This window comes from Suricata suricatta, chromosome 11, assembly GCF_006229205.1.
Source record: "Suricata suricatta isolate VVHF042 chromosome 11, meerkat_22Aug2017_6uvM2_HiC, whole genome shotgun sequence".
Taxonomy (NCBI): Eukaryota; Metazoa; Chordata; class Mammalia; order Carnivora; family Herpestidae; genus Suricata; species Suricata suricatta.
In genome coordinates, this window is record NC_043710.1 from 108,656,027 (window position 1) to 108,665,016 (window position 8,990).

The 8,990-nt window shown below is 65.1% G+C and overlaps 2 protein-coding genes across 2 annotated transcripts in view; one reads left to right on the forward strand and one right to left on the reverse strand.

Moving 5' to 3' along the window:
* Window positions 1–8,142, forward strand: part of PHLDB1 (pleckstrin homology like domain family B member 1) — a 36,038-nt gene extending 27,896 nt beyond the window's left edge. The window contains exons 17-22 of the mRNA XM_029915707.1: window positions 686–1,087; window positions 2,812–2,928; window positions 3,152–3,254; window positions 6,296–6,381; window positions 6,483–6,515; window positions 7,067–8,142. Of these exons, the coding sequence (XP_029771567.1) occupies window positions 686–1,087; window positions 2,812–2,928; window positions 3,152–3,254; window positions 6,296–6,381; window positions 6,483–6,515; window positions 7,067–7,207 (882 nt within the window). The 3' untranslated portion in view covers window positions 7,208–8,142. The remainder of the gene's footprint in view (window positions 1–685; window positions 1,088–2,811; window positions 2,929–3,151; window positions 3,255–6,295; window positions 6,382–6,482; window positions 6,516–7,066) is intronic.
* Window positions 8,143–8,356: 214 nt separating this feature from the next.
* Window positions 8,357–8,990, reverse strand: part of TREH (trehalase) — a 13,335-nt gene continuing 12,701 nt past the window's right edge. The window contains exons 6-7 of the mRNA XM_029915708.1: window positions 8,732–8,785; window positions 8,357–8,509 (exon numbers count right to left, since the gene is read on the reverse strand). Of these exons, the coding sequence (XP_029771568.1) occupies window positions 8,357–8,509; window positions 8,732–8,785 (207 nt within the window). The remainder of the gene's footprint in view (window positions 8,510–8,731; window positions 8,786–8,990) is intronic.

Below are 8,990 nucleotides of genomic sequence, written 5' to 3' on the forward strand. Positions count from 1 at the left end.
GGGGTTGGGGGGGTGGGGAAGGGACGGAAGAGAACGCAGGTGTCCAGGCCAGAGCAGAGGTGTTGGCGCAGGGGATGTGGGAGCCCGGGGGCCGAGGGAAGCGGCCGGCGGTCAGCACGGTGGTGCGTCCCTGTCCTGGGCACAGCCAGGCCGAGAGCAGGTGCCTGGGGAGGAAGCCTGTGAAGGGCCTGGCCCGTGTCTGCCCTCCGGGCGCTCTGTGTCCCGGTGAGAGCGGGGCCCAGGGAGCGGGGCAGCGGCCATGCTCACACCCGGGGGTCAGCACGGGAGATGTGCAAGCAGCTGGGACACCCTGCCGAGTTGTGAGCTGGGAAGAAACGGGGTTTGGGGGGGCCGGGGTCTCGCTGAGGATGCCGGCGTCTCGGACACGCTTCGTGTTTGATGACTTGTTTTAATGACTTTCAAAATCTTTTGATAATAGCTGTACGTTATCTTTCCCCGTAAAATTTGAGGTTTAATTTCGAGTCTTTGTAATTTGGTTAGAGATTAGGGAAGGACTACTGAATATACTCAGCATCCAAAAAAAAAAAAGTTGCTTAGATTGTCGATGTGTTAGGAATTGGGGTAAAAATTGGAAGAGCCTAGTTTATTTATTCAGTGCTTCCTGCGTGTGCTGGAATCGGTGATGGGCATCTACACACACGACCTCACTTAGTTTTCACTGTAATCCCTGAAGATAGGCACTCTTGGCCCCATTGCACAGCTGAGGCAGCTGAGGCTTAGGGACTTAAAATGCGTTTGTCAGGGTCTCAGAGCGCAGACCGGTGGCAGAGCCAGGATGGGAAGCCAGCGTGGTCTCACTTTAAACAAGGTGTTTGAAGAGGGTGGCGCCTCCCGGTGCCAGGCTGCCGTCTGGGGAGGGGCGGCCGGGCAAGGGGAGGGAGGGGCGGCCCTGGGCGCCGACCGCTGGCTCCGGCGGCAGGAGCGGGAGTTGGAGCTCCGGCGGCAGGCCCTGGAGGAGGAGCGGAGGCGGCGGGAGCAGGTGGAGCGGAGGCGGCAGAGCGAGAGCGCCAGGAGGCAGCAGCTGGTGGAGAAGGAGGTCAAGATGCGGGAGAAACAGTTCTCGCAGGTCAGTGGGTGCTGGGGTGCGCCGGGCTTGAGGGCAGGGCTGTGGGGGCCGTAGGGGCACCCTGGGGGGGACCCTACTTTCCTCCAGAAAAGGTTGCTGTAGGCCCAGCACAAGGCAGAAGTCTCACTTGGGACTCGCTCGGCCCCGAGGAGCAGACGCCTGGGTGTGGGGGTTTCGTGGCCGTCGGGTCCCCACTCCACCGGGCCCGCAGCTCTGGCCCCCCTGCGCCACGATGTCGCTCTGACTCTGGTTTACACCTCCGGGAGGAGTGTACTCGTTTCTCCGTGGCTCAGGAACCCTGCCTCTTTGCCTCACGCGGAAGACTCAAGCAGAACGGCTGATGGTGGGGGGCGTCCCCCACGTCTCCGGTCCCCGGTCCTGGCCCCTGTGAGGTCCCGTGGGACCCACACAGGCTGTCCCTCCCACTGGGCCTTCTAGTCCCTCCCTGCCCTTCGGCGGGGTGGGGGTGTGCCGTGGGGTCTCCCTCCCCCAGGGACCAGCCCCCGCAGCTCCCTGACGTCCTGGGAAAAAGCAGCATAAACTCTGGGGGCAGGCCACCTGGACTGGGCTCGGGAACTAAATGATCAGGGGGCGCCTGGGGGGCTCAGTCAGTTAAGTGTCCAACTTTGGCTCAGGTCATGATCTCACAGTTTGTGAGTTCGAGCCTCACGTCGGGCTCACTGCTGTCAGCACAGAGCCTGCTCGGGGTCCTCTGTCTCCCCTTCCCCCTGCCCCTCTCCTGCTCACACACACTCTCTGTCTCTCAAGAATAAACATGACCCCAAAATAATGATGAGGAACTCCTGAGTTTCACCTCTGCACTTGGGGTCTTTGTCAGATGTCCAGCTCTCCCGTCTGCCACCCTGGCCTCTCCCAGCGCCTGTCCTGGGGCTCAGCCGTTGCTGCCATGGCCACTGGTGTCTGCCGCGGGCCTGGGCGCAGGCAGCCCATCTCTGGGGCACCTGGAAGTGGTGCGTTTCGCTTTCTCTGTACATAATTTATGCTGTTTCCTTTTTTTGCCGTCCTAATGTTCTTTAGGAAAAGTAGAAAAATCTTGCAGCTGAGAGTTCTAGTCAGTGTCAGAATTTCTGAGATGGGGCAGATCCTAGTGATTACCTGGTTCAAAGCCCTTGTTTTACAGATTAGGAGCCTGAAGGACAGCTGGGCGCCTCAGTCGGTTGAGCGTGCCACTTCAGCTCAGGTCATGATCTCACGGTTCGTGGGTTCGAGCCCTGTGTCGGGCTCTGTGCTGACAGCTCGGAGCCTGGAGCTGCTTCAGATTCTGTGTCTCCCTCTCTCTGCCCCTCCCCACTCGCTCTCTCAAATGTAAACATTAATAAAAATTTTTTTTAAACCTATAAGGAAACTGGGGTCCAGAGTGGGCATGTGACCCGAACAAGGTCCGATAGGAAGTCAGAGGCCAGATTTGTTCCTGGGCTCTGCTTCCCAGAGGATGTTCACGGCTGGTTTCATGCCTTGTTTCGTTCAGCCCAGGAAGGAGACGGGGGCAGGGGCAAGACAGGGATGGCTGGTCTTGGTCCTAGGTGGGGAAACTGAGGCATGGAGCCACACAGCGGTTTGCCCGCTCGGTCTCTGCTTTTGCCACAAGCCCTTCGAAGCCAGAGTGACTGCCCCGGGTGGGTGGGGGTTCAGGACTGCGGCCGGGGGACCTTGACAAGGGGATGCCAGGGGAGGACTCTGCTGAGCCTGCCCGCTGCCCACAGGCACGACCCCTGACTCGCTACCTGCCCATCCGGAAGGAGGACTTTGATCTGAAGACCCACATCGAGTCGTCGGGCCACGGCGTTGACACCTGCCTGCACGTGGTGCTCAGCAGCAAGGTCCGGGCGCGTGTGGCCCTGGGGTGCGGCGACAGGACCCCGCGGCCCGGCTCTCGGGCGTGGTGGCCCCGGCTCCTGCCCTAACCCCGGAGCTCTGAGGCCCAGGCCTGCGGGCCGGCGGAAGAGAGGGTGGGGACGGCCCCCCACAGGGCCGGCGCGGGTCAGGGAAGGGAGGGCAGGGGCTGCACCCCTGGGTGACTCACCCGGGCCCCCCCCCCCCCAGGTCTGCCGCGGCTACTTGGTCAAGATGGGCGGCAAGATTAAGTCCTGGAAGAAGCGCTGGTTCGTCTTCGACCGGCTGAGGCGCACGCTCTCCTACTACGTGGGTGAGTCCCCGGGGCCGCCCGGCCGGGGCTCAGCCGGGTCCTGTCCCCGCCGCCCGCGTCTGTGCTCGGTGTGCGCTCTGCGCGCGGCCCCTCGGAGCGGGAGGTCCGGGGGCGCATGATGGGGTGCCGCGGGGGACCCCCAGTCCCGGTGCGTGCAGTGCGGCCCTGTGGTTGCCTCCGGGCGGGACGGGGACCTCCCTGGAGTCCCCTCCCCTCTCCCGACAGCTCCCAGCCTGAGCGCAGAGGCCGGGCCTCGGGGACAGCCCGTCCTGAGACCCGAGTGGCTCAAAACCACAAAGTTCGTTCTTAGCTGGTGCGCGGCCGTGCCCTTGGGGGGTCAGCGGGGGCTCCGCCGCCCTCCGTCCCCGCCCCCTGTGCTGGAAAGCGTGGCGGTCAGAGCCCTGATGGCCGCAGTGGCAGGAGGCAAAGGGAAGCCCAGTGGCGCTCTGCACTGGCATTAAGTGCCCCAGCTGGGGTCTGTCCTCAAGGCATTAGTGGGGCTGCTCTGCCAGGCCAGCGGGACGGGCAATCCTGCTCGGAGCCTGGAAGGTCAGGGCAAATGTCTGGTGCCAGAGACATCCAGGCCTGGAGTGCCTGCATATTCTCTGACCTGCTCCCTGAGTGCCACCCCCTCCAAGAAGCCTGCCCTGATTGCCTGGGGCCCTGGGTGTGGGGGCAGAGGCACATGTGTCTGGAAAGGGACTTTGTGGGGGTCTGAGAGAAACAGGCCCAGGGAGAAGAGCTCCGTTGGGGGCCGGCTGAGGTGGGCTGCCCCTGGGACATCTCGTTCAGGAGGAAGTCCGGGTTGGAGTTGAGCCTGCTGGGGTGGTGGTGACCCCTGGGCCCTCGCCTGCGCCGCTGCCGTGCCGACGCGGCATCTCGTCTCGGGAGGGAAGCGCTGTTGTGCGCCCATCTCACAGACGCGGACCGTAGGCTCGGAGAGGTTCAGTGGGTGAATCCCCAGGGCCTCACACCTGCTAGGCAGCGGAGCTGAGCCTGGACCTGGGCAGCTGGGCTTCAGAGCGGGGTGGATAGGCCACGCCCTGGGGAAGGGGGGAGGGGAGGGACAGGGCCAGGGGACAAGGGGCGGGAGGCAGGAAGCCACATGCCCGGTGCTGGGCTGGCACTTGGCATCTGTGACCTTCCTAATGTCTGCGAAACGCAGGAAGAGGGTGAGAGGCGGACGCCGGGGGGAAGGCGGCCGAAGGGGCAGACATGCAGGCAGGGCGTGCCGCCGGGGACGAGGGACACTGCCGAAAGGCCCGGATGACGTGGACCCGAAGGCCTTTCCCTCCCGGGTCTGGAGCTGTGTACGGGCCGGGAGCCTGACGGCGCCGAGGAGGGAAGAGGCCGGAGCTGGTGCTGTTTCCAGTGAAGGCAGAGGCAGGCAGGAGCCGCACCTGGGTGGGGGCCAGCGGGGGGCGCCGCGTCCCCGGCCCCAGAGGAGGCGTCGATGGAGCCAGGCCTCGGGCTGGATCCGAGCCCTGGTGGGGCTTGCCCTGCGTTCTCCCTGCCCTGGCGCCTCCTCCCTGGTCCTCCGTCTGCAAAGCCTTTCCGGGCCCTTTCTTCCTGGGAATGGCCCGGCCCGGCCTCTGTGGCAGAGCCCTGGCCTTACACAGGGTCTGTGGGCCGTGTGGCATCAGCCCCGGGGCATAGCGGTCGTAGATGCCGCTCATGTGCCAGGCACGGTGCGGAACGCTCCAGATGCGTTCTCCCGCTTCGCGCTCACCACTTACGCCGCGGGTGCTCTGGTGGTGCTCCCGGCCATGCTGTCAAGGTCACATAGCTAATGAACGCCTGTATGTCTGGACTGTGGGTTCCTAAGAGGAGGATCTCTGGCTTCTGGCGCTCCCGGTGCCCAGGGCTCCGCCAGCACCGTGCACCTGCTGTGTGCTAGGCACATAGCTGTTGGGTGTTGGGGGAGGGGGACCCAAGAACGGGTAGCGGAGGGTTAGGGGGAGCGTGGTGAGCTCTGGAGAGGAGGCCCACGCTATGGGGACCCGGGAGTGTGCAGCCGGCACCCCTGTGGGGGTGTTCCTGCCGGGTCTGGAAGGCCATTTAGGAATTCTCCAAGGGGAGGGGCCGGAGACCATTCCTGTGTCCGCAGGGCACACCGGTAAGAGCGCCCCTTGTCCGCAGGGGAGAGAAGTGAAGGGGCAGGGGGCGGGGCCGGGGCACATACAGGAGGCTGCAGCGGGTGCTCCTGCCTGGAATGACACAGGGGCGGGGGAAGGGTGCAGCCGCCAGCTGTCACCGGCTGAGTTTAGTGCCGGTGTGACCTTTTGGTTTTGGTGCCCGAGCGGCGCTTGCCACATGACAAGGCGGCCCCGGCCCTGGGCTTTCCCTGGGCAGTGCCCTGTCCCCTCCCCCAGGACGGTCCCCTCTGCGGTGAGCTTGCCTACCTCCTGTCACCCCTGCCCCCCGTTTCTTAGTACCAGAGGTGAATAGGGCAGTGCGCTCATGGAGCCCAAACAAAGCGCTTTAAGTTGGGAATTCCGCCTCTGTTCTCCTCAGATGACCGTTTTAATCATAACTCTCTTGTGTCCACGTGGAGTGTGAGTAGAAGCAAATGCACGTAGATTCTTACTCCTGTGCTGACATCCAGTACGTTCCTTGCTTGCTGCTAACAGGTCAGATCTTCTCCGTGAGACCTATCTACACCGGGTTCATTTTAAGTTAAGGTGTATTTGTGAGTCTAGATACCGGAGCTTAGACACCCGTCCTGTGCTGGCCAGCCTCTGCTTGGTGGGCCCGTGCGTGGGAGTCCCGCCGTTGGCTCCGAGGGCATCTGACCCTGGTCGGGCGCGCCTGTCACTCATCAGACCGCCTCTTTCTGCAGAGACCCCCCCAAAGGGCGCTTGGAGTTGTGGCTGCCGCTCGCCCGGCGGGCAGCGGAGCAGGGGGGTTCCAGCCTGCGCCCAGCTCCTCGGGGCTCCGTGTCGGGCTCCGATCTGGAGGCCTGCGGCTCACCCCGTCCCGGTGGGGGCGCGCCTCCCCGAGGGACCGCAGGCCTCCTCAGCGCGGCCCTGTCTCCTCTGCAGACAAGCACGAGACGAAGCTGAAGGGGGTCATCTACTTCCAGGCCATTGAGGAGGTCTACTACGACCACCTGCGCAGCGCGGCCAAGGTGAGGGCCGGCTCCGCCCCCGGGCCTGCCTGCTCCCGGCGGGGACCCAGTGCCCGGTCCCTCTGTAAACTCTCTCTTCCTGTCTCCCTCTCCCCTCCCAGAAGAGGTTTTTCAGCTTCACGGTGGTGACTGAGGTACCCCTCCCCCCCTCCGTGTAACCACAGCCCCTGCACATTAACGCCACCTGTCCCCTACTGGCCTCTGCCCCTTTCCTCTCCCTTCCCCCCCTCCTAAGATGACAGCGGGCTGTGTCCCTGTGGGGGGACAGGTGGGCACTGGAGGAAGGGGTGCTCTGGGGACTGAGGGGACACGTTTGAGCCCTGGGCTCTCGCCCTCCTGTGCATCGGCCTCCCTCGCGTGGAGCCTAGGTGCCCACCTGAGCGCTGGCCTCTGGGGGCCTGGGCCCAGCATCCCACTGGCAGCCTTTTCCATCTGCCCCTCGTGTTCCGAGAGGAGACTCTGGCCCTCACGGGAATGGCCCGTTGTGTCCGATTCTTGTGATCCTTTTGTGGCCCCGGGTTGCTGAGGACCAGTGCCCCCAGGTGGCCTCCCCGGTGGGGACTGGCTGGGGCCTACTTCAGACTGCGCTCCGGCTCCAGGGGGTCCCGGGGACAGCGCGGCGGACGGCCGGGCAGCCAGCGTGTCCGGCGAGCCCGGCCTGAGCCCCGCCTCTCCCCCTGGGCAGAGCCCGAACCCGGCCCTCACCTTCTGCGTGAAGACCCACGACCGGCTGTACTACATGGTGGCCCCTTCGGCCGAGGCCATGCGCATCTGGATGGATGTCATCGTCACCGGAGCAGAGGGCTACACTCAGTTCATGAACTGACTGGGGTGGACCCCCCCGACCCTCGGCCCCGTGGGCGGGCTCCCAGCGGCCTGGGAGGGCGGAGCGAGCTGGGGCTTCTGTACGAGACCTTGTTCCACGCGTGAGGAGCTCCCCGGTGAACTTCGGGGCTCAGGCCCCCAAGGAACCAGCCAGCAGCTACCCCGGGCGGAGGCGCAAAGCCTGGCGGCTCGTGCCCGCGGGGCTGTCACGAGAGGGGCCGCCAGCTCTGACCTGGCGCCCGCGCTCCTCCCCTCTTTTGCAAAAGGACAAATTGTGGTACCAGAATCTGCCAAAGATCCTCTTGCCTCAGCCCCCTGGCCGGCGCCCCGGGGGCGGAGTGGGGCCATGCTCCTCCCGCCCGCTCCCCCGGCGGGATCCAGGGCCCACGACCTCCGACCTCCGCTGCCAGCCTCGAGGTCCTAACCCACCACGCGCTCCACGGTGACCGCTTCGATGCCGCGGCCCCTCCCCGGGTGCGAGGGTGCCCACTGCCCTCTCCCCAGCCCAGGACCTCGGGCATCGCTCGCTGGGGACGGACCGACGGCGCTCTGCCTGCCACCCCCGGTCCAGACCTTGCCCTCCCACTGTGCCTTGCTTAGAGCCAGAAGGGACGAAGCTGGGACAGCCAGACACCGGAGGAAGGACACGGGGAGAGGCGGCCGGACGAGGGGGCTGTGGAGCTGGCTGGGCTTCTCACAGGGGTGGGGGCCCCTCCGACGCCCCCGGGGGAAACCCGAGCGGGAACGAGGCGGCTGCGGGAGCAGACCTGGGGACCGGCCGCCCTCCCTTCAGCCTCAGAAGGACGACAGAGATGGAGAGAAGGCCCGACCACTGGCCCGTCCTTCACGCCTTAACACTAAGCCCCCAGGACTGGGCCATGGGCGCCCCTCAGTATTTGTAAGCATCTCAACAGAAAATAAAGCGTTTGGACTATGCGTTTGGGGGGCTGGGGTCCGGAGGCTGGGTGTTCCCCACACACAGGATTTTGTCCTCACTGGTGTTCCAGGAGGGACAAGGGCACAGCCGGTGACTTCTAGGTCCTGACTCTGACCCCACTCCAGGGTCTGCCTGCGGGTGGGGTAGGTAGGGGTCTCCAGAGGCAAGAAAAGGAGAGGACTCATGCCGAGTTTAATGGGGCCCCGAGGCCCATCACTGGGGCAGGAGGCTGGGCAGGAGGGCAAGCGGGAGGGCAAGCGGGAGGGCGTGGGGCGCCAGGGAAGCTGGCTGGGTCCCCGAGCTCAGTCGGTCACCGTAGCGGTCCAGGAGCATCAGGACCACGCCATTGGTCCAGCCAAAGCCCTCCTGCAGAGAGGCAGGCAGAGTCGGTGGGGAAGGGCCCTCAGGTTCCTATTTTGGGGGGGCGGTGAGAGTGCCACCCGAGGGCTCCAGAACTGCCCCCCCCAGGGGTACAAAGGAGCTCCAGGCCCCTCCTCCCTCTGGACCCACATCCACAGGAAGAAACAGGCCCCGCCAGTTGTGGGGACAGCAGAGCCCTTCGGGTCCTGGGGGCTGGGGCCCACTCACCTGAACTTCATACTCCCCTCCACCACCCGGCTGACCGCCGTTGCTGATGTCATACTGGGAACAAAGGGCAGGCTCCAAGGTCAGGCCCTGCCCCCTCCCTTGCCTCCTGCACCCCCCACCTCAGCCCTAAGGGGAGGCCAGAGATGGGAGACCCTTTGGGAGAAGCTGCTCGGGCCTGCAGTGCCCAAGAATGGCCACTGGGTGTCACCACGGTCCCCGGGCTTTGCAAAGCCTGGCAGTGCCCAGCTCCCCGCGGGGC